The sequence below is a fragment of the Peromyscus eremicus genome, chromosome 8a, assembly GCF_949786415.1.
Source record: "Peromyscus eremicus chromosome 8a, PerEre_H2_v1, whole genome shotgun sequence".
Classification (NCBI taxonomy): Eukaryota; Metazoa; Chordata; class Mammalia; order Rodentia; family Cricetidae; genus Peromyscus; species Peromyscus eremicus.
Genome location: NC_081423.1, coordinates 35,211,795 through 35,237,040, shown reverse-complemented (window position 1 = coordinate 35,237,040; position 25,246 = coordinate 35,211,795). Strand labels below are relative to the sequence as shown.

Genomic DNA, 25,246 nt, shown 5'->3' with positions numbered 1-25,246 from the left:
AGGCTGACACTGATCATAGGTCCCCCAGCCTCCAGAATTATGAGAAAATAAACGTCTGTTAAGTGAGCAAAGGAATTTGCATGGGCTGAGCTGTAACTCACCCGTTCCCACTCTTGTCAGATGTGGACTGGTTTTGCAGACAGGGTTTTTGCTGAAGTAATTGAGGCTAACTGAAGTTGTAAGGATAGGACACCTAGGGTCGGTGTCCTTTGCTCATTTTTAAAATCGGATAAGTTGTCTGAGTTTTCTTTCTGAGCTGTGATAAACACTATAAGAAAAAACAAAAAAAAAACAAACAAACAAAAGCCACCTTGGGAAAGAAAGGGTCAATTTCAGCTAATCCTTTTTGAAAACAGCCTATCACTGGGGGAAGTCAGAGCAGGAGCCCCAGGCAGGAACCTGGTGCAGGAGTCACGGAAGAAGGCAGCTTACTGGCTGGCTTAGGGGTGGTGCCACCCATTATGGGTTAGGTCTGCCCATGTCAATCATCAGTCAAGACCAAAGTGATCCAGGAAACTCCTCACTGAGGGTCCCTCTTCAAAATAAAAACCAACTAACACAGTACTTATGTTGAGTTGTAGATTTCTTCATATATTCTATGAAGATGCCAGTCTCTTCTCAGGTATATGATTTGCAGATAGATGTTCTCATTTTGGAAGCTGTTTTCTACCACAGCCTCTCAATAGACTATATCTTCTGTATTTCTGATGTTTGACATGATGGAGTCTTCCTTATCCTCAAGGGACTATTGCCCGACTCCCGCCCCAGCATGAAGCAATTCCTAGAGTGCAGGCCTCACTTGAAACTGCCATTCAGGGCAAACAACTCCCCACAGCCTATGCACAGACACCTTTTCTCCAACCTCTTACACTCAGAGCATTCTCTACCACTGTAACCACACCCACCAGCCAGGAGACAATGCAAGAGAGCCGCATCACCCCAAATCCACCGAAATGACTCAAACCAGCCAATTCTAGCCAAGGTAATTGCACACATCTGTATTCCCAGCACTCAGGAGGCTGACACAGGAGGCTCATGAGTTCAAGGCCAACCTGGGCTGTGTATCAAGTACCAAGTCAGCCATAGCAAGACCCTGTCTTAAGACAAACCGCCATCCTAAAACATCTCACCCCATCTCTCCTGTTACTTCCCAAGACGCCATAGTAAACAGTCTGGCCTGGTTTCCCTTCATGCACCAGGCCTCCTGGTCAGCCCTGGTGTTTCACCACACACCTCCTGTGGCGTGGCATATCCCCTTCACCCATCCAAGTATCCTCGAGGGCCAACGCCACACAGTTTCTGAAATCAGTCACATTCAAAGTGACATGGTCACAGATGAGTGCCTCCATATCTTGTGATTTGTGCTCATTTTAATACTCTTAATTCTTAGCAGTTTAAATCTCTCCAGATAGACAGATGGACAGTTTTCCTCACATTTGGAAACATTTCAGCCATCATTTTTTTCTGCCCTTTCTCTTCTTTCTGCAATTCAAGAGTATGTTACCTAAATATTGTCCCAACTTCACTCCCCCCCCAGTTTTGTTTCATTTCATTTCAATCTTTATTACTTAATTTGGATGCTTTCTACCGCAGTCTTAGGAGATACATCCTTTCTTCTTTTGTATTAAGCTATTACATTTTTAACTCTAGAAAGTTCCGTTTGGATCTGGGGTGTTGGAGGATATCAGCTCAGGGTCTCATGCATACAAGGCAAGCATAGTCTTTGATTCTTTGGTTGGCTTTGTAAATTCCACCCTCGGCAGAGTTTGTCAACTTGAGTGTACAAAAAGCCATATGGCAAGAAGAGGACTTGACCTAAGACATTTGTCAAAAGAATTGCAGTAAGACAGTGGGATCGGAGCCAGGGGCAGAGGCAACCCTTGTGGAAGGAAGGCAGGCCAAGTGGAAGACACAGTCAGAGATGAACACAGGCAGTGTGGCCTCGGAGAAAATGTAGTGATGAACCGCAGAGTGCAGCAGCCAAAACCATCAGGCAACAATATTCTCCCCTAGAATCCAAGAGGTACATTTTGGAGGCCTCCAAATACCCACCACAATGCATCTACTCCAGATGTGGAGAGGGGCATGTCCATGGTTCCCATTACCCTATTCCTGAGGGGAACACAGGAAAGTGACATCCCATCTCAGGCCAGCAACTAGTTCCTCAGCCTTCTCATGACCCACGGAACTGACTCAGCTGTGTCCTTCGTAGCTTTCAGGGCAAATGTGATGGTGCGGAAACCTCCATTTCTAGGTGGTCCGACTCTCCTGGCAAGTATATCTTCTCAGTTGGAGGCTGCCACAAGCGTTCATTGGTAGTTACTGGAAGTGTGCGGTAATAGCAAGAGGCATGGACATGGTGACTTTGGGTTCAGCACACACACCACTCTGTCCTGTCTGTGTCACAGCTGATCACCTCATCTGGCTGACCACAGCAACGTGCTCTCGGTCCACCAGAACGGTGACTTTCTTCCTGTCTGATGGTCCCTATACAAGGAACGCCTTGGCAGCTGTAACTTTAAATGGGACTCTTGCTGACCTGACAGCAGCGTGCCTTCTGGAGATAAGGAATTCCAAGTCTCCAAAGCCCAAGATTACAGGTATGGGAGCAAAAAGCCCTCTAAATTGGGGGTGTCAACCCCAATGTTGGGAGTGATGGTCAGTGGAACTACTTCTGGTTCCATTCCGAGATTTCCAGACTCAAGTATCCTGCCTGCTGGGGACCCAGCACTCTAAAAAGTCTCTGACTTAATGCACAGCCCACAGAATAGCCCCGCATTCTTGTCATAGATTTGCTCTGGCGTATAAAGGCTGGCCCCCGCATTCCACAAGGCTGGATGCCTTAGGTGGGACTCTATGTGACAGCACTAGTGAACACCATGATCAAGAGCACTCCCTACCTCCTTCACTGTGAAGAGGTCCAGTGCTGGGTTGTGTGGGATTCCATATCCAGGCATTAATTATTCTACGAACCCCAGGTAAGAATCCACATGCAGTCAAGACACAGCTACACACAGGCTCTATACTGTCCCCATGAGTATGAAATCCAAGTTCTCCCAGGACAGAGGAGGCTGACATGTAGGACTTGGTTGGTCTTCTCTGGGAAAGCATCAGTGTCTGTTGCTATGGTTTTCAGCATACAAGGCTTGCACTGCTGTGTGGTGGGACTTCCTTAATGGCCTCGGTGAGTGGGTGCTGCCTTCTGTAGCCTCATGTGGAACAGTTCTCTGTTTGGGCATCTGGCTTTTGTAGTACATGTATTCTAACATGCCTACTCAACTCTTTATGCCTGCCTCCGCCATTTATAAATGCCAGTTCAGGCCTTTCCATTCCCCCGAGTGCCGAGATCTTTTCCCAAGCTTCTTAGAGTCACCTCAGTGGTGGATCTGCCTTATGACCTACATTCTGGGAAAATGTGTCAAAGTCAATGAATTGTCTTTATCTAGGGGTACATTCTCATCTCTGATTAAACACCCTAAAAAATTAATTCCATGCGTTCTTGTTCCCCTGGCTCCTGCCACATGCAAGCTACTTAATTCTTCTGTTGTCTCTTTCTTTCCTCATCAGGCCCAGGATGGTTCAATGGAGCTACATCACAATTCAACCTAAGTCACTGACATCTCAGTATGAATCAGGGCAGCAGCTGAAGCACATCTGCAGCACCCAACAAGGTGGAGGAGCTAGTTCTTACAAAGGAAAGCTGTGCCACCTCCACAAGCCCACAGGAACCAAGGGCCGCTACACCAGCGCCAGCATCCTTATGCACATCCACCCAGATGTTCCCATTCTGTGTTTCTCCTCCTCCTCCTCCTTTTTTTTTTTTTTTTTGGTGGTGGAGTGGGACACAGTGGTTTCTCTGTATAACAGTCTTGGCTGCCCTGGAAGTCGATTTATAGACCAGGCCAGCCTGGAACTCTCAGAGATCCACTTGCCTCTGCCTCTCCGAGTGCTGGGATTAAAGGCATGCACCACTACACTTGGCTTCCCATTCTGTTTCTGCATTCTGGGCTTTCCCTCCACTGGTGTGCTGGGCATTCAGAGCCCCCGAAGGCCTGCAACCATAACAATTACACATACCCCCCTCCTGCACAGCTGAATCCATCCTTCTGTTGAGACTTCCTAAGACATCAAGGCCACTGGCTTTGACATCCAGCCTCAACTCCTTAAGGACTCTGAGTCTGGGGCTGGGAAGATGACTTGGCACTTGAGGACACTTGCTACTCTTTGCAGGGGACCGGAGTTCAGTTCCTAGCACCCATGCTGGGCAGCTCAAAACCACCTGTAACTCCAGATCCAGGGGGTCTGACACAGTCTTCTGGCTTCCGTGGACCCGTGCATGCATGAGCCCACACAAATAAATCTTCAAAAGAGCTTTCAGTCTCTGTCCCTGTGCTAGGGTCAGCACAGCTCAGTGAGCCGTCAACTCTATCCCTGTAGTGGTCTTCCTTTCCCGTCTGTCTTCCTCAGGCCCTCCTCATTGCATCCAACAGAGAATTCCTAACAGAACACCCTTCAGGTCATCAACTATGAAATACTTGGTTGTGGAGCTCCAGTTTGTGCCAGGATCTATTTATGGTGCATGTGACAAATCAAAATGTTGTCCTTTCTGCCCAACCCAAGGTGTGCCAGCTAGTCTCAGATCCTAGCTTAACATTTTTTTTTCTTGGCATCACTGTGTTGGCCCACACAGTCTGAGGAATAGATTGAAAGAGAGAATTAGGAATTCGGGAGATCTGCCAGGGGAAATACCTGAAGAAAACTGGGAAGGGAGCCATGGTGCTGGTAGAGGAACCACACTACAGAACATGTTTGGCTGAGAGAGAGAAACGTGGAGGGGCAGAGACCTGGACTGCAGGGCAATTTTAAGGAAGATTGGCAATGCTGAGGAGGAAGCTTCCAGTCAAGATTCTGTAGGACTGCCACAAACACACCTGCCGTAGCTTCCCTTTACTTCCCACAGGGTTCTCCCTTTGTTAGTGCTCTGTCTCCGCAATTCAAGCTACCTCAGTCTCTCCAAGCTTCCTTCTATCCATACTTCACCTCAGCAAACTCCAGGCTTTCTTTGGGTCACTGTTGTGGTTCAACGGCTGCCTCTAGGTAGAAGGCCTTTGTGAGTGTAAGGCTCACCTCTGCTCCTGAGGTTGGCCTCAGGCTGACCCTCCACTCAGATACTCCTCAGGCCAATTTGTCACCAAGCAAGACGAAGTATCAGACAGTTGCTCCCTCAAGACAGAAACAAAGCTCCTTAGTGTTCTTGGAAAAATATGTGTTTTCTTCATTTAGGAACATTTTTATCTTGTTTTCTTTGTTTGGTTTTAGTTTACTGTTTTTGTTTGTTTGTTTTCTGTTTTTTTTTTTTCCGAGACAGAGTTTCTCTGTGTAGTTTTGGTGCCTTTCCTGGATCTTGCTCTGTAGACCAGGCTGGCCTCGAACTCACAGAGATCTGCCTGGCTCTGCCTCCTGAGTGCTGGGATTAAAGGTGTGCACCACCACCGGCCGGCTAGTTTACTGTTTTTGACTGGCTTCTTAAAGTACAAACCTAGGTCCCTGGTTGGTTGCTTTGGATTCAGGAAGCACCCCCAAAGGCCTAGATGCTTAAAGGCTTTGTCTTCACCTATTGTGCTGGAGGTGAGTGAGTGGGTGTGGATTCCCACTAGGTAGGACCAGATGAAATTAACTGATGGGGGTGCCTTTGAAAAGGATCCTGGGACGCTGGTTCCCCACTCACCATTTCCTGGCTGCCAAGAGGTAAGCTTGTGCATGGCAGGCAAATGTTCCAAGAAATCTCAAAGTGCATCTCCATCCCATCTTCATCAACTGAGTTGCAAGCACTTCCTAATTTCTACTCTTTGAACATGTGGGGTTTTTTGTTTTTTGGTTTTTTGTTTGTTTGTTTGTTTGTTTGTTTGTTTGTTTGTTTGTTTTTGGAGCCAGGGTTTCTCTGTGTAGCTTTGGAGCCTGTCCTGGAACTCACTCTGTAGACCAGGCTGGCCTCCAACCAGAGATCCGCCTGGCTCTGCCTCCTGAGTACTGGGATTAAAGGCGTGCGCCACCACCGCCCAGCCTAACATGAATTTTTTTTAAGTGCACTAAATCACTTTTTATAGTTATTATTAATTTCTATCTTAATCCAGTGTGGCCAGATGACATATTCTCAATATTTCAAGACTTCCGTGAAGTTTGCTTAATTGTCAGTTTGGATAAACTCCCCACATTCAGTTAAAAGTGTTAAATACAGTTCGAATCTTGTGTGCAGTGCTCTGCTGTGTCGGTAGGGGCTGTTCACCTGCTATTTCTGCCTTGCATGTCGTTACTGATTCCTGTGTGCCTGTTTTATACGTATCTGGGAGAAGCGTGCTGACTGTTATTACTGCAGACTGGTCCATCGTCTCCTTCCAGTTCTATTTCTGCATTTTGTGTTCTGAAACCATGCTAGTCACTGAACACTAATAGGATTTAAATCCATATATTCTTCTGACAGGTGCCTTCTCTGTGATGAGAACACATCCCTCGTGTCTCACTCTTACCTTGAGATCTACTTGCTCTACGTCGGATACTAGATTTCCTCCACCTTTCATTTCTAACATGCCAGTGTCTTTTATGTAAGGATTTTCAGAAGCAGCATAGGGGTGGATAGTTTTATCTATCCTGACAATTTACGATCCTGGTATTTACTTGGAGTATTTGATCCATTTCATATGGTTACTAATATAGTTGTGCTTATTCCTGTTGCCTTTGTCTGGGTTTAGTATAAATATGCTCACTCTGAAAGCTTAGAGCACATTAGCTGTATTTACCCGTTCCTCATGGTCTTCCTGTGGTCAAGCATTGTAATTCTGCTTTTATTTTTATATTCTTGCAGTGCTGGAGCCTGGATCCAGGGGCTCATGCACATCGGATAGACATTCTACCACTCAGCTATACTCCCACATCTCCACACATTTTTTAAACCCTCAAAACCCTATTATTCATACATAATATTTACCCACACTTTCCCCCTTTGTTCCTTATTCTTCCCCAAATTTCCTATTCCCATCTGGGACTATTTTTCTTTGATCTAAAGAATTCCCTTAAAGGGAATGGCAAGATGGCTCAGCAGGGAAAGGAACTTGCCACCAAGCCTTACAGCATGCATTTGATCCACAGAATCCACTGAGTGGAAGGACAGAATCAACTCCTGCAGCTGTCCCTCTGACATTCAAAGGAGTGCACACACACACACACACACACACACACACACACACACACATACAAATGTAAAATTAGGGGGGTGGAGAGATGGCTCAGTGGTTAAAAGTCCCCAGAAGCCGCACTGGGAAACTCTCAGCCACCTAACTCCAGCTCCAGAGGACCTGGTGCCTTCTTCTGGCCCTCATGGGCACCCCCAGCATGTGGCATATATTCACACAGACATACACAAACACACAGTTTTTTAAAATTTTAAGTAAAATAACAAACATTAACAAAAGTGAAAAAAATTAAGAGAATTCCCTTAAGCTTTTGCCTTAAGGCTAGACTGCTGGTAACATGTTGTCTCTGTTTTTGTCCATATAGACAAAAATTGTCATCTTCCCCTCATCTTTGAAGTACCCCTCACTGGATGGAGAACCTCAGCTGGCAGCTCTCTTCTCTCCCACTTTATGCCTCTGTTTGTCAGCCGCGCACCTTAGCAGGAATCATGTTCTATTGTTGGTTCTCTTGCTTTTTAGATTTTATCTGAGGCTGTATACTTGCTTGCCAAAGTCTCCCACAGTGTTCACCTGTTGCATTTTCTGTATATTCTCCCTTTTGGGGTCACAGGGCATCTGTAATACAGACTGCTCTTCCGTCAGGTTGGGAATGGTTTAGGGCATCAGCTCTTTAATCTGACTCTCCTCTGGTCCTTGTGAAGTCCTACGTACATTTCCGCTAGGACATGGTTGTGAAAGGGAAACGGAGGGATGTTATCTCTCTGAGAAGCCTCGACCTCAGTTGTCTCTTGTTTCAGAATCAATATATACTCCCGAGAACTGGAGAGTGTGGGGTGTCATACAATGCCTCTGAAATAATCCCCTCAAACTATCATTGACCATCACCATTTTGTCTGGGTTCTGATCCGAGGCAGGGTCTCACATACCCCACGCTGGTCACAAACATGCTGTACAGCATTGAGGACGACCTTGAACTTGATGCCGCTTCTGCCTCCCAAGTGCTGAGGGTACGGCACGGGCCACCATGCCCAGCTTACCTTTCAACAGCAGCTCCTTCGGCCCAGTGGCTTGTTAGTCCTGTTTTAAGCCACCAAAGACCTCCCAGGTCTCCTGTCCTGTGGCGAGATTAGACTTTCTTTCTTTTTTCTCTTTTAAATATTTCTTTTTATTTTATATACATTGATGTTTTGCCTGCAAGTATGTATGCCAGAATCAGATCCCCTGGAACTAGAGTTACAGACAGCTGTGAGCTGTCATGTGGGTGTTGGGAATTGAACCTGGGTCCTCTTGAAGAGCAGCCAGTGCTCTTAACCACTGAGCCATCTCTCCAGCCCCAAGATTCTACTTTCATTAATGTCCTTTTTTTGTTTCCTGATCTCATTATTATTTATTTCTTGACACATTTAGAAAATATATTTAAAATTTCCTATGTATGGGTTATTTTTCATTTCTGGATAAACAATTTTCCTACATGTCCATTATAGCAAAGTTAAACACTGCATTACTCAAATCCACAACCACATTTTTGTTTGGTTTGTTGTTTCATTTTAATGTTTGCTCTGGCAGAGGCAGATCTCTGTTTGAGGTCAGCCTGGGCTACATAATGAGTTCCAGGACAGCCAGAGCTATGTAAAGAGACCCTCAAACCAAACAAACAAAAAGGAATCTCATGTTTCGATAACAGACTTCAAAACTTCTCCTTGGGCTCACTAAATGTGCCTTTTACATATTCTGAAAATAAGCTGATAGATTCAAGACCTTTTTGGGTGGTGTTGGACACGCAACCAAGGGCCTGATGCATGCTGGGTATGTGCTCTGCCACTGAGCTCCAACTGCAGACGGTTGGTGCAGACCTTTTTAGCATTTAATCACATAGTGCCCGTCTTATGTATACTCAGTTTTTTCTCTATAATTTTCATGCTTATTTATTCAGTGTGTGTGTGTGTGTGTGTGTGTGTGTGTGTGTGTGTGTGTGTAGTCAGGGGACAGCTGGCAGTGTCTGTTCTCTTTCCACCATCAGTTCATACTCAGTTAGCAAGCTTGGTAGCAAGCGCCCTTACCTACTGAATCCAGAGGGTGTTTCCTTCCGGCCTCAATTTTTCTGATATCACCAGAGTTACAAAACCACTACTCTCCTCAGTATGTGCCCTGTATCTTTTAACAAATGTTGTCTCTCTCTTCCTTTTGTTTTGTTTGTTTGTTTTTTTGAGACAGGATTTCTCTGTGTAGCCCTGGCTACCCTGAAACTCTGTAGACCAAGCTAGACTCAAATTCAGAGCTCTGCCTCTCTCTGCCTCCCCAGTGCTGGGATTAAAGGTGTGTGCCACCACCACCTGGCTGTTTTCTCTATTTTTGTGTCCTAATAATTTATGAATTGTGACAGTAGCTATCTATTAATACCTGACATTTTATATTTACACTTTAGCTAGTTGCACATTTCTCTCTCTCTCTCTCTCTCTCTCTCTCTCTCTCTCTCTCTCTCTCTCTCTCCTCTCTCTTTACGCGTGTGCACACATGTATGCCCCAGTATGTATGTGGAGGTCAGCAGACAACTATGGGAGTCCATTCTCTCCTCTCACCATATGGCTCCCAGGAATCAAACTCAGGTTGTCAGGCTTGGCAGCAAGTGCTTGGCAGCTGAGACATCTCACCAGCCCTAGATAATTTTTTAAAATTACTGACATACTGAATTAATCATGCTGCTGTTTTGATTTTCTGTATCATTTCTTTGTCATTTTATCCTTTCTTTGGGAAATGCTGATGGCTAGTATGCTGTCAATCTGACTTGACAGAGTGAGGTCTAGAAGGCTGAGAAAGCAGAGCTGGGGTGAAGTTCTTTCTAGAGGTATTGGTGTGCAGGATGGTGAGTGAGAAGTATGACCATGAACACGGGGGATCTCCAACAGGCAGGCATCAGATGGAGCAAACACCGGGAGGAATGGGGAGCTGGTAAGTGCATGCTCCACCCTTCTAGAGTGAACGTGGTTTTGTCATTACTGTCTCCTATGGACATTAGATTCTTCAGCCTCTAAGTACAGACTTGCACCAGAGGCTCCTCGGGATTTTCGGGCCTCAGACTAGGGCTACATCATGTCTCATGTATGAGGCTTCCAGCTTCCTGGACTGAGAGTCACCAGTTTTCCCTGGCTTTCCAATGTGCAGATGACCACTGTGCAACTGGTCAGCCTCTGATGATATAAGTCAATCTAATAACCCTCCTCTTGTTATCATATTCTATTAGTCTATTGTTCTGCTTCTCTGGAGATCTCTAATACAAAAACTAAGCATAATAATGTAGTGCTTATCTCACACAGACAAATTTTAAAAGTAGGCAATTTAAGGCTGGTTTGGTTGAGGACAAACATAAATTAAGAGGTAACTCATGTCACAAAACAGGATGTGAATCAGTTAAAAAAACAATTTTAAGAAAGTGAGAATCTAGAGGAAAAAGAGATGACTGTGTGTGTGTGTGTGTGTGTGTGTGTGTGTGTGTGTGTGTGTATGCTCAAGTGTGGAACACTTTATAATTTGGGAGAGCCAAAATGTGACAGCAAGAATAAATTAAGTAGGCCTTGTGCCTAAATTACTTTCAGACATACAGAGACTGAAAAGTGTCAAGTTGATGCCAAGTTCCAGGCTAGGGAGAACCATGGGACTGAGACACAAGTCAGCTCCCATGGGAAGGGAAGGGCAGGGTCCACAGTGGACCATGAGCTAGTCAAGCAGTTTGGAAACAAAAAAGATGGTCACCACTCATAACCATTCCCCTAAATGGATGAGTAACAAATGATCACCTCTCTGGTTGACCCAAGGGAGCATGCAGAGGGTGTATAGACTCCTCACAGGTGCAGCCCCTGATCCAAAGATCAACCACAAACAACCAATCTTTAAAAAGATCGCCTAAGTCTCCACCCAATTCCGACCACACAACAGAATACCACTAGGCAGGTCCATAGCTGGACCCCTCCTGGACCCCTCCCCCATTCATTCTCAGGAGTCAGTCTCCTTTTCCTTAATAACTCTATGTTCCCTCTGCTCACTTCTTGTTCATGTTTCTTGTTATTCTTGGGTATAAGACAAAACAAAACAAAGAAAAACAGAAGCTGGGGGTAGCTTTGGTGTCCAGATCCAAGTTCCCCGAGTTAGGCTGACCAAGAGCTAAGACAGGTCCCTTCATACTCTAGGAATCCATGTCAGTTCCACTTTCAAAACAAGAAAAGCTAGACAGAAACCCTGGTTTGTGGATAAATCAATCCTGTTTGGAACTGTGGGGACCTCAAGATGATGAAGTGGACATGCTAGCAAGCTTACAGCCAGAGCTAGGGCTTCAAAGAGACGTGAGTGTGAGAACTACAAGGTTCTGCTCTCGGTACCTGGGAAGTGGCGACTGAGCTGAGCTCTCAGGAAAATGGGAGGAACAAAGAACTGAAGACCTGTGCTCCAGAACATGCTGACAGGGAAACAGGTGGGAAGATGAAATTATCAGAAGAGTAGAAAAGCACTGGAGGTGAGAAGAAAGTGATGACATGTGACAAGAAAGATGAGGATGCTTCCAGAAAAGGAAGATGATTCATGGTGTCAAAGGTGACACAAAGGTCGGGGGGCCACGTGAAGAAAGCCACTGAACTGAATGATTTAGGAGGTCACTGGAGCCCAAAGTGAGGTTTCCTGACGGGCTAAACAGGAGCCAGCCCTCTTATTTAGCGGGCCAAATCTTATTCTTTGAGGTGTTAGTGCAGCGGGGCACGCCCTATCCTCTCCACTACACCCTCTGTTTCTTTCTAAAAGGAAGTGGGTACCACACAGCAATACCCACTGGGCCACCAGCTGTCACCCTTTCTGCTGTGACAACTGTGGGCAAAGGACGGTAGCCAGGACTTCTGCCCTTACCCTATGAATGCCTACCCCACAGCTTTCAAAAGCCAAGCACCCGATCACTGATTCAGCTGCACTGCCACAGCGTGCTTGCAGGAATGAGTTGGTGGACAGAGACTCAAGTGGAGGCAATCCTGTCAGCAGAGGCCAGCCTGCTGAGAGACCATGTGACCCATCACCGGCCCACACTTCTTCCAGGGTCACAGAAGCAGCACAGTAATTTTGCATTTGAAGTATGAAATTCTCCTTTAAAAGCCTTAACCTCTGTAAAGCCTGGAGATGCCTAAATTAAGTGGCAATCCACTAATCATATCCCTGTTTGTAATATCACCATAAGAACTCCATGAGTGGGGCGGTGGCATACACCTTTAACCCAGTGCTCTGGAGGTACAGGCAGGTGGAGTCTGTCAGTTCCAGGCCACTTTAGTTTACAAAGTGAGGTCCAGGCCAGCCAGGGTGAGACCCTGTAAAACAAGCAAACAAGATAACAGCAATGAACTCCATGAATGCACAAAAATTCTGAAGGAAAAACAAAGCAAAACAATGTAAACTCAAAAAAAGAATAACTATGATCTGTGATCTTGATGGAAACTAACTACAGCACTAACATCTCCCCTGTGGTAGGAGGCACAACACTGAAGAGCCATTGTGTCTTCACACTAACTTTCTTTCCAAGAACACTAGGAGGTGTGCATGTGCATCTTTGGATTGTTGTATTATTTATGCATACGGGTGTTTTTTGTTTGTTTGTTTTGTTTTGTTTTTTTGTTTTTTGTTTTTTCGAGACAGGGTTTCTCTGTGTAGCTTTGCACCTTTCCTGGAACTCGCTTTGTAGACCAGGCTGGCCTCGAACTCACAGAGATCCGCCTGGCTCTGCCTCCCCAGTGCTGGGATTTAGGGCGTGTGCCACCACCGCCTGCATATGGGTGTTTTACCTGGGTACCACTTGCATGCCTGGTGCTGGCAGAGGACAGGAGAGAGTGTTGGATTCCCTGAAACTGGAGTTACAGATGGTTGGGAGCCACCATGTGGGTTCTGGGAATTGATCACAGGACCTCTGGAAGAACAACCAGTGCTACTAACCTCTGAGCCACCTCTCTAGCTCTGTCTTTTTAAATTCTAAATTCATATGGTTATGGTAGCTCAAACCTGTGCTCTCAAATACACGGGAAGGTGAGGTAGGAGACTGTGAGTTAGAGGCCAGCCTGGGCTACACAGGGAACTTGAAGTCTGTCTGGGTTACATAATATGACTCTGAAAACAAAATTAACCAATCAACCAACCAACCAAACAACCCCCCTCTGAATACAGTGTTTCTTCTTCTATTTAATGAAACATTGTATGCACACAGAGCAGACAGTGGGTATGTTATCACTTATGCCAGCTTCATGTCTAAAGCAAATGAAACTACTCAGACAATATGCCACAGAGCAGAGGGCACTTCTGGACTGAATTTATTCCTAAAGTAGAGAACTCAGGATGTACTCTGACACTTAGACATCAAAACTCCATCTTCTCGAAGGAAATTCTGCAGGCCCTACAAATAACTGACTTTGGTGGGTGCAAACCTACTGTGCCTTATGTCCATCAAGCATATCTCAAGAATCCTCACAACAGCTCCAAGAAATAGGGCTCAATTGTTAAGAGCACTGGCTGATTTCCAGAGGACCCAGGTTCAGTTCTCAGCACTCACATAGCAGCTCACAACTGCCTGTAACTCAGGTCCCAGGGGATCTGAGGCCCTTTCTGGCTTCTGCATGAGCCAGCACATGGTGCACATGTTTACATGCAGGTGAAACACTCATATATACTAAAAAACCAACAACATACTATCTCTAGGAAAAAATCTATTCTTTTTATATTAATTTACTTAGTGTGTGTGTGTGTGTGTGTGTGTGTGTGTGTGTAAATAAACTATTGTCCCCTTTTCCAACTGGAAAATCTGAGGCAACACAACAATACACACACACACACACACACACACACACACACACACACACACACACACAATCCCTCAGTGAAGAAGGTAAAGGGGCTGGAGAGATGGCTAGCAGTTAAAAGCACTGGCTGCTCTTCCAGAGGATCTGGGATTCAATTCACAACACCCACATGGTGGCTGATGATTCCAGTTCTAGGGGATCAGATGCCTTCTTCTAGCTTTGTGGGCACTGGGCACATACATGGTACACAAACATACATGCAGACCAAACACCTACACACATAAAATGTAAAGAAATGGTAAAGGTGCTGAGCACTGGCTATTCATCTTTTCACTGCCATTCTGATGCTCATCTGGACTCTGATGGTTACACTCTTTATGGCTTTTAATAAAAATGGAGTATTTGTTCAATAAGAGTTTTCAATGAAAGGATCTGCAGAATTGTATAGGTATAGTTTCAATGAATATTCTGATCTTGCCAGATGGTCTCTTTGCAGAAGAGAGACAGATGAAAGGAAATGATTTTCCAAACTGGACAACAATCCAAGGACTATTGATGGCAAAACGATTCCATAATAAAACTTGTTTTTCTTGAGGCATCAGATGCTTTTAATATGGTAATAACACATTTCAACGTAATAATTAGTAACCACGAAGAAATTCCCGAAAGGAGCCACCCAAGTGTAAACACAGCCTGAACCGCATGTACGTTGTTCTAGGGCTTGGTTTGATTAGAAATCCTTCACCTGAGGAAACCAATCCCAAAGCTACAGGATCTTGAGCAAAAAGCACTGATGCATCTCCATAGCCTCATTCAGCCCAACAGGGACCAGGAGTCCTGAAAAGGCTAGACCTGGGGCTCCCTCTGGAGGAGACTATCTTCAGGGAGGGAAGCTTCTGCAGTCCACCTGCCAGCTACTGTAAGGACCTGCTAGATCGATATTCTGAGATGCAGAAAATGAAGTTAATACTACCACATGGCATCCAGGCTCAGTAGCATGTACTTGTAGTCCAAACTACACAAGAAAGTGAAGGAGCGCTTGAGTCCAGGAATTCAGGACCAATCTGTGCTACACAGTGAGACACTGTCCAAACCAACCACAGAAAGACATGGTAGCATGCTACTTTTGCTTTCTCAGGGACTTAGTATGTGTGGTGCTTACACTGGTTCACCACAAATCAAGTGTTATTGAATGCCAGTGTCTTCTAAGCACTACTCAACGCATGGGGACTACAACAGTGAATAAAACAGTAATCCATGCCTTCCCGAAGGAAGATAAACAACATGAACAGCTTATCAGACTGAAAATGCTATATAAAAAATCAAACAGGAAATGGGAGTGGGGATGGAGCTGGAAGCCGCAAGGTGTCTCATACCTAAAGTACAGATGGGTGAGGAGACCCTGCGGTCACACCATCAGGGCGGGGTTTCGAAGCAGAGAAACCCACAGGCACAAAGGCACTGGACAGCTGCCTTTCGTAGGTTAGGGTAGACTGGAGGAAAGCAGCAAACAGGACCCAAAGCAACAGAGGCTGACAGTCACCTAACCTCTGTGGGTTTACTCTAAGTAAAGGAAGCTTTGACAAAGCAACACATTTGACGAGGTTTTTTAGGAACATCCTGGCCGTGAACTGGGATGAAACTCAAGGTTGAACAAGGATAAAAGCACGAAGACCTCTTAGGGGATTTCTACCAAGCCTGGGCAAGAGATGTCATGAAAAACAATAGAGGGCTAGGTGGTCAGACCCTGGAAATACTTCAAAAAAAGACCTGAAAGGATGGAGGTAGGTAGAAGGAGAGGAGGAGATTCTACTCCATAGTTTTTCTCCTGAGCAACAAAAAGAACGGAGTTGATGTCAACTGAGATGTGGAAATCACTGATGGAATGAGGAACGTGATCAGAGACCTCTGCCTCTTACATGTTTCAATGGCACTGTCAGACAGCTGAAAATCTGAACATGGAGTCTGGGGACCATCAAGGCTAGAGAGAAATAAATTTGTTCTTTTGTGATCTAAGCCTATTTTTTTTCTTTTGTTTTGCTTTTCAAGATAGGGTTTCTCTGTGTCCTGGCTGTCCTGGAACTCACTATGTAGACCAGGCTGGGCTTGAACTTACAATGATCTGCTTGCCTCTGCCTCCCAAGTGTTAGAATAAAAGGTGTGCACCACCGCCACCACCACCACCGCTCCTGAACTAACACATTTTTAAGAACAGTGATATGCTAGTTTGCCCCCGGAGAGGTTGCCCACGTAAGAAATTAAAACTATAGGCATACATGAGAGTCTGTCTCAAAAACAAAACAAAGACAATGACAACAACAATACACACACACATACACACAGAGAGAAGAAATGAAAACTAATCTACAGCAACTTTCTAAAATTCTAAAATAAAAACTAATGTATTGGACAAGCCTAAGCGTAGCCTGAAGAGCTTGTTGACTGGTTTTCTCGTCAGCATGGCCTGAGTGTGTCACCTGTCACGGATGCACACTCCTGGTTATCTGACCTCGGAATTCCTTTTTCAGAAAAGAACAGCTGCTGTGGACCTGTCTCCACGGTCAGTTTATCAGCTCTCCTACCTCTGCAGGAAAAGAAAGCTGGGTAGTCAGGAGACTGGTAACAGAGAATATTTTCCTTCCGTGCTTTGCCTTCCAATAAACCAGAGTGCTTTCTTGAAATCACACAGCACAGCATTAATGTGTTTGTGTTTTAGTCTGTTTTTAAAAATTAATTTTATTCTTGAAATTTTTAAAGATTTTCTCATTTTTAATCATCTTGAACCACAATTCCCGTGTCACCTAAGATTTCCTGATTATTTTCCTGTACAGTTCTGTGACTGTTTTAGTAACACGGCCCAATTTCCATTTAGGGTCCTTTAATTTGCACTTCCGACAGTGTGGTTCTGAATTTGGGCAGATTTCCTTCTCTTTATGGTCCTACACACTGGTGTAGTGTGCTCCTATGTCCCTGCACTGATGCAGTGTGCTCCTATGTCCCTGCACTGATGCAGTGTGCTCCTATGTCCCTGCACTGATGCAGTGTGCTCTTATGTCTGGTGCACTGATGCAGTGTCCTCCTATGTCCCTGCACTGATGCAGTGTGCTCCTATGTCCCTGCACTGATGCAGTGTGCTCCTATGTCCCTGCACTGATGCAGTGTGCTCCTATGTCCCTGCACTGATGCAGTGTGCTCCTATGTCCCTGCACTGATGCAGTGTGCTCCTATGTCCCTGCACTGATGTAGTGTTCTCCTATGTCCCTGCACTGATGCAGTGTGCTCCTATGTCCCTGCACTGATGCAGTGTCCTCCTATGTCCCTGCACTGATGCAGTGTGCTCCTATGTCCCTGCACTGATGCAGTGTGCTCCTATGTCCCTGCACTGATGCAGTGTGCTCCTATGTCCCTGCACTGATGCAGTGTCCTCCTATGTCCCTGCACTGATGCAGTGTGCTCCTATGTCCCTGCACTGATGCAGTGTGCTCCTATGTCCCTGCACTGATGCAGTGTGCTCCTATGTCCAGTGCACTGATGTAGTGTGCTCCTATGTCCCTGCACTGATACAGTGTGCTCCTATGTCTGGTGCACTGATAAAGTGTGCTCCTATGTCCATGCACTGACTCTGTGTGCTCATATATCCGTGCGCTGATGTAGGCCAGAATGGGGGTCAGATCTCCTGGAACTGTAGTTACAGGCAGTTGTGCGCCACCGTACATGGGGGTGCTAGGAACTAAACGGAGATCTTCTGCAAGAACCACAAATGCTCTTAATCACTGGGCCATCTTCCAGACCTCAAAATGCTTTTTGGGGGGGTGAGGGCGTGTGTGTGTGTGTGTGTGTGTGTGTGTGTGTGTGTGTGTGTGTGTTATCGTGGCTGGAGAGACAACCATGGATGCTGGGAACCAAACTCATGTTTTTGGTTGTGAGCCTCACCTTTAACGGCTGAGCCATCTCTCCAGTCTGCAAGGTGTGTTTTTTTTAGATAGGGCCTCATGTGTGCCACATGGACCCAGGGTTTCATGCATGCTAGGCAAGCACTCAGTCAACTACACAACATCTCCAGTCCTGAATCAAAACTTTTCTAAGACTCCCAAAACCAGGCTATCGCCATTGTTCTTGGTTGCACACTAGAACTTAATGATAAGCCCCTATTTTGCTAAAGACATCACACACTTGTCCCAGGCCATGGAAAAATCAAGTTGGTACTTTCCAAGGAAGTTTCCTCCCAGCTGGCTAGTTATCACAGTACAGAAGGCATTAGGTAGGCTGCTGAGGGAAAAAGTCATCAGCAGCCTCATCTGGCTATGGTGCACTACAGTGATGACGGCCATGGCAAGAGATGCTAATGAGTACACCAGCGGCATGTTGTCATGGGGATCAACAGCTGCTTTCTGACTGCACATCAGGCCTGCACAGGAGGAAATGCATACCTGGTGCTAAGAATCCACAACTGGGGAGCTCATAGATCCCAGGGTTGGTGCTCCTATTAATCTCCTAAATGGACATAGTATCAAACTGCCCTCTAAATTTGTGTCTCTATAACCATAGGTTGGTGTGGCTCTCACGTCACAGAAACTCACAACTGGTCAGAGTTCAGAAAATAAGTGTTAGTGGAGTGCTCATCTACACATGGAACATCTATGTCACTTGGCTTCTCACAAGGCCCAGAGAGCATCATGGGAGAAGGGGTAGAAGACTATAGGAGCCAGAGGTCAGGGAGGACTGGAGTGAAACACTATCTTTTAGACATGTCAGAATCCCTCTCTCAAGACCTCACGGCAGCTGTGGACGCCTGCACAGGATCAAGCCAGTCACTCTAGAATGGAAGGAAAGACGGCTCACAAGACCTTACCCTAACTGTGTAGCTTTGGATGACTGACGGCTTCTGGGGGAGGGGAGTCAGTGTTCTTTAAGGGTGTGGTCCCTGGGAGGTTGCTCACACTCCAGAGGATGACCCCACAGCCAGGAATATATAGGCAGCACAAATTGAACTTGATAGGTAATTAAAAATAAAAATAAGTATATGCCATGAAATTGGGAGTGGGATAGGAAGGTAGGGATGGACCTGGGCGGAGTTAGGAACAAGATTAGGAAGTGAATGTGATCAAAATACATGAAATTCTCAAGGAATTAATAAAATATATTAAAAAGAATTTCCTGGTGGGCAGTGGTGGTATATGCCTGATCCCAGAACTTGAGAAGCAAAGGCAGGTGGATCTCTGTGAGTTCAAGGCCAGCCTGGTTTACAGAGAGAGTTTGAGGCCAACTAGGGCTACACAGAGAAACCCTGTCTGAAAAACCTAAATAAATAAAGATTTTCCTAAATTAAAAACAGCACAGTGTTATACTAAATAAATTGTGTTTTCTTGCTGGGTGTGGTGACGTATGCCTTTAATCCCAACACTCAGGAGGCATCGGCAGGTGGATCTCTGAGTTTGAGGCCACCTGGTCTACAGAGTGAGTTCCAGGACAGCCAGGGCTACAAAGGAGAAACTCTCTCAAAAAACAAACAAAAATGTGTTTTCTTTTCTTTTTCATATTTATTAGTAACTAGAAAACTAGATTAGAAGCTTGGCTAAACACCAAGTAAGACAATTTTATAATTTTTACAGGGTGAAAACAATCCAGAATTTTGGTAGTACTTTGGTTTAAATATATCCTTCAAAAGTCCATGTGTGGAACATGGCTATACTCTGAGAATTCAGTGGACTAAAGCAGGAGGATTACTCCAAGTCTGAGGCTAGTCTGGATTACATATAGAGTACTAGGTCAGCTGAAGCTGTATCTAATAAGAAACTGTCTTAAAACAAAACAATAAGAGGTCCATATTCTAGCTCAGAGGTAGAGAGCTTGCCCTGCACCTGTGCATCCTGAATTCATTTCTCAGCATCCTCACAGGAAAACAAAGTTAATGTGTTATAAATGTAATGCCCAAGCTAATACGTCAATGGCCTTAGGCAGCTGGGGCCTTCAGAAGGTAATTCAGAATGGATGAGGCCATGAAGTGGCACCTCCATGTATTAGTGGCTTGCTCTGCCTCTCCACGTGATGACCTCCGCCATTCTTGGTTGTAACAAGGTCCTCCCAGATGCCAAAAGATGCCAGCCTGTGCCAGTGGACTTCTAGCCTCCAGAACTATGAGCTAAATAATTTCTATTTTTTTATGTTCTACCCAGTCTGTATTATTCAGCAACAGAAAACAGCCCAGGAGAGAAGGTAAACCTTTCCCAGGTTGTGCATAGTTTCTTTAGGGAAAATTTTCCAGCTAAATGGAAGGCACTATCAGCCTAGGGGACTGGGAGAATGCAGGCAATGATTTGTTTCCAGGAATTTAACACTGGAACATCATATCACTGTTAAATGTTATGTAACTTATATTATAAATGCTTCACTGCTGACCAAGAGAATGTCTTTCATCATGTGACGGTAATACTTAGACAACAGACAAGAAGGTTCACGGAGCATTCACTTGAAGGGGCCAGTGCTTTCCAGGAGTCAACTGGCTTTTGAGGTCTGACTCTCAGCAGGCTGAGAGCAGTGTGAGCAGGGCACATCATGTGACCTGTGCTACCCACTCAGGAATCATGGCAAGGAAGGAAGCAGGTAGAGGTAAGGTGACTTTATAATTCCAAATCACAGCATTAAAATAACACAGTTTTTAGAGGAAAGAGAAAAATGGTTAAAATTCTGCTAACAAAACCAAAAAAGCAGACGATGCTGATGCAGACAGGATGAATGGCTATCTTAACAGCAGCCTATGTTACCTTCTATTGTGTGTAAATAACAAAGAAAGAGTTGTCAAGCTTGGATTTTTAAGATTACTTAAAAGACAAAACACTATCGGGAAAAAAAAAATCTGTTCCTCTTCAAATTCTTCCCCTCACAATCGCCATCTCCACCCTAAAATTAAAAACCAAGCCAGTAAGAACCAGGGATAAGAAATGTGAATATTTGCTGTCAAAGCCATGACTGTACTAATGTTACACTACAGGTGATCTACTGAATGGTAAGAGCTACTCAGTTTAAGTCCCATCCTTTCAATCAAACTACGGGACAGGACTCAGTGTCTGGCCAGTATGTTCAGTATGGAACCCAACACCTGCTCATGCTTAGGAATCTTTGGCTCCTAGAAATTGGGACTCTGCCTCACATATTTACATTGGGACTTTTTGTATCATATATTTACATTGGGACTCTATTACATATTTACATTGGGACTCTCTGTATTACATATTTACATTGGGACTCTCTGTGTTATACACTTACATTGGGACTCTATTATATGTTTACATTGGGACTCTCTGTATTGCATATTTATATTAGGACTCTCTGTATTACATATTTACTTACAGTGGGGCTCTCTGTATCATATACTTACAGTGGGACTCTCTGTGTTATATATTTACATTGGGACTCTCTGTATTAAATATTTACACTGGGACACTCTGTATTACATATTTACATTAGGGCTCTCTATATTACATATTAACAATGGGACTCTGTATTACATATTTACAGTGGAACTCTGTATTACATATTTACAGTGGAACTCTGTATTACATATTTACAGTGGGACTCTGTATTACATATTTACAGTGGAACTCTGTATTACATATTTACAGTGGAACTCTGTATTACATATTTACATTGGGACTCTGTGTATTACATATTTACATTGGGAGACTCATATATATTTACATTGGGGGACACATATATTTACATTGGGACTCTCTGTTATATATTTACAGTGGGACTCTGTGTTACATATTTATATGGAGACTCTCAGTGTTACATATTTACATTGGGACTGTGTGTTACATATTTACATTGGGACTGTGTGTTATATATTTACATTGGGACTGTGTGTTACATATTTACATTGGGACTCTGTGTTACATATTTACATTGGGACTCTATATATTACATATTTACATTGGGACTCTGTATTACATATTGCATTGGACTCTATGTTATATATTTAGTAACTTTCCCTTATATACTTATAAAGCTCTCAACCAAACCTAGGAATGAGCACTAATCAACATGCCAGAAATAATAGATGATTAAATAAAATCACATGACTTGATGTGAGACATAGTTCTATTAACAGGCATTTGTGAGCTTAATGTTCAAGTTAAGAAAACAGGAACAATATTATAAATTTAAAAGCAAAAATACTACACCCAGCTATCCAGGCTTCACTGCTAGTCAGCACTTCTGTGCCTGACACATTAACAAAAAGGGTTGTTTTAACCACACATGAGTCTGGGATTCCCTGAGTTTTCATCGGCTGTATTTTCTATTCTATAGCTAACAGGTTACTCTCCTTTCGCTGGCGCATTTCTTGTTTTCTAAAAACAAACAGGAAGTGGTGAGTCACTGGCTAAGGGAACTCAAGCTGAGACAAAATACCTGTACTCTGCGCTACAGGCTGCTTCATAAGGATCTAGGGAAACTGGTGGCAAAAGCCTAACCCCTCCCCATCCAACAGGGTTCTTTTCTCTCTCTTGCCCATGCTATCCATTCACAGTCATGTCGGGTCCTTCTGGTCAGAGTCCCTTCAGTGTGCACCTACATTATGTCAGTGGATTGCTAAGTCTCCTGAAAGGGTTTACTACACGTCTAGGAAGTGCTTGGATCTGATGAAGTAATTAAAAATCCAAGCCAATGGAAGAGTCAAGACTAGAACACATGAGTTGCTACTCCCTGTCTTCTGGGCTTTGTTTGTTTGGGGTGCTGTAGACCAAGCCCATGCTGGATGAGCACCAGCAGCTATACTCCTAGCTGCTACCCCATGTTTTGATATTCTCTCAAACTATAAAACAAACTACAGACTGAAAATTTAGAAGAAAGATTTTGAGATAGGGTCTCACTATGAAGCTCTGGCTGGCCTGGAACTCACTACGTAGACCAGGCTGTCCTTGGAGCTCATAGTGACCCACCTGCCTCTGCCTCTCAAGTGTTCTCTGCCTCTCAAGTATGGAGATTAAGGGCATGTGAAACCATGCACAGCTAAGGAAAGTACTTTAATTTTACATACATTTATTCTGTGTGTGCATGAATGTGTGTCATGATGTTCATGTCAGGGTCAGGGGCCGACTTGTGGGACCTGGTTCTTTTTCTACGATGTCACTTCTGGGGCTGGACCTCAGGTCTTCGGGCTTGGCAGTGTCTTTACTCACTGAATCACTTCACTGGCTCAGAAACCTTCTTAATTCTGACATTAACTCACTAAACTGTGCTCGGACTAGTACTACCTGAGTCTCAGTTACAAACTCAAGCTGTGTCTGCATCTCTGCAGATAAGCTCTGAGCAGCGCTGACAGCTCCTGGTGTTTCTAATAACTGCAACTGGTCTCGGTTACTCTTTTTTCAAGGCTGGCTTTTCAGGAATTCTACACTATGGAAACACCTAAGAGCACTGTTTTGATTCATCTTTCCCTGCATGTATATGTGGTTTTGGTCTCTGGGCCTTCCATGGAATAGCAGGTGGAACATCACAACTCTCTTCAAACCCAGGAGCCCTAATTCACCCAATTAGTTAGCCTATCTGCAAAAGGTACGCTATGCAGGCTTCCAGGACATGAGGACATCCTTCAGTGCACAAGCTTAAAGCATCTTGTGACTTATAACAAACTAAAAGATGGTCACTATCGGCTTTCCTCTTGAATAACAGAGCTGGTTCTGCAAAGTAGATTGGGACATACATAAGAAGTCCTGGGACTGTCAAACAAAGCTATACCTCAAATGTCACAATGAAAATGCCTCCTTATAGGGTTTCAGAAAAAAATATGCATATATGGCTCCTTTGTTTGTTTTTCTGAGATGAAGTCTCAAAGTCACTGAAGATGACCTCGAACTTCTGACTCTTCTGCCTCTACCTCCCAAGTGCTGGGGAGAGAGCTATACTGCCACACTTGGTTTATGTGGAGCCAGGGCCTTGTCAATGCTAGGCCAGCACACTACCAACTGAGCTACAGTCCCTCCCCAGCCCTCCATAGTTTTAATTCACTCAATTTTCTTTAATAAAGCAGGAATATCTTTATCATGAATTAAAATGTAGTCACTTTCATTTGTAATGGGGATAATAAAATTGATAAATTATGCATGGAGATGACCTCACTAGGGAATCCAAGGCCACACGTATGCTGAGACTCAGTGATTGTCAGTTCAGTCTCCTTCCCTTCAGAGAAAGCATTCAGATGGATGCTGATAACTACAAGATTCCAAATAAAATCCAGCAATCGTTGTGGTGGGGGGCGCTGGAGCCGACAGCAGGTATTAGTGAAAGCAGGACAAGATTCAGGGAACAAAGACTGTAAACACGAAGGAAACAGAAGGGAAGAAGCCAAAGGCAAACACAGCTAGGGCAGCAGCCAGCCACAACCTGTCCCATGGCACAGGTCACCTGAACAAGGCTGGAGGAGGACTATAACACAGCTCCCATCTGTTCTGGGTGCTGTCTACATGTTCTAATCAGGAACAGTTCAAACCAGGGCTGCTGCTTACTACTTCAAAAACTAACACTTCGAACATAACTAATTGGGTCTGGGGTTACAAGCCTTTAACCCCAGCACTGGAGAAGCAGAGGCAGGCAGATCTCTGTGAGTTTGAGGCCAGCCTGGTCTACAGAGTGAGTTCCAGTCAGCCAGAGCTACATAGTGAGACCCTGCCTCAAAAAGCCAAAAAACATGCAAATAAAAGAAAACAAAAACAGACCTGTTCTAGAGTTTCAAGATTATAAAAGTTTTAATTTTTACAAAACTTTCCAATAGCAAAAGCAACTAAATCCAAGCACTGAGTATAACATTCTATAAATAGTATAAAATGTTTACCTCTTGTTTTTCTTGATTTGGGTCCACAGTAAGTAAAGTTGGTATTTTAGGTGAATCTGTTTTCTTTGACTCTCTCTTCAGCACTTTCATCTGTTTAACTTTTTGCAAAATAAAAAAAAAAGGAGAGAGAAGAAAAAGAAGAAAACAACGTAATTTGTTGGCCCTGCCGGCCCACCTAGATTCTATCCTTTTAAGCAGTGCAGATAGGTACCCCAACAGCCAGTCATCCCACGTTTGAAGTTAGTTGCAAAGGAACTGAGTAGCTGTGAGCTGGAAAATATGGTATGCTTTGTTTTTGATCTCACAAAGGCATGTCTGTTCTTTGTACTGAGTGGCCTCACAGGACACCCGCTCTACACCTCGCTACTGTGCCACATTTCACCAGGTCTCTGTCCTCCCAGGAAAGG

The 25,246-nt window shown here is 44.5% G+C and overlaps 1 protein-coding gene across 13 annotated transcripts in view; it reads right to left on the bottom strand.

Moving 5' to 3' along the window:
* The window catches only part of Cdkl3 (cyclin dependent kinase like 3), an 87,839-nt gene that overhangs the window by 27,246 nt on the left and 35,347 nt on the right, over positions 1-25,246 (bottom strand). For 8 of the 13 annotated variants that reach the window (XM_059270508.1, XM_059270506.1, XM_059270507.1 and 5 more), the window contains 2 exons: positions 24,840-24,937; positions 5,128-5,219 (listed from right to left, as the gene is read on the bottom strand). In XM_059270508.1, coding sequence (XP_059126491.1) covers positions 5,148-5,219; positions 24,840-24,937 — 170 coding nt within the window. In that variant the 3' untranslated portion in view covers positions 5,128-5,147. Of the gene's footprint in view, positions 1-5,127; positions 5,224-12,478; positions 12,530-20,609; positions 20,906-24,839; positions 24,938-25,246 lie in introns of those variants that run through there. The other 5 variants (XM_059270509.1, XM_059270510.1, XM_059270514.1 and 2 more) reach the window with 4 other exon arrangements.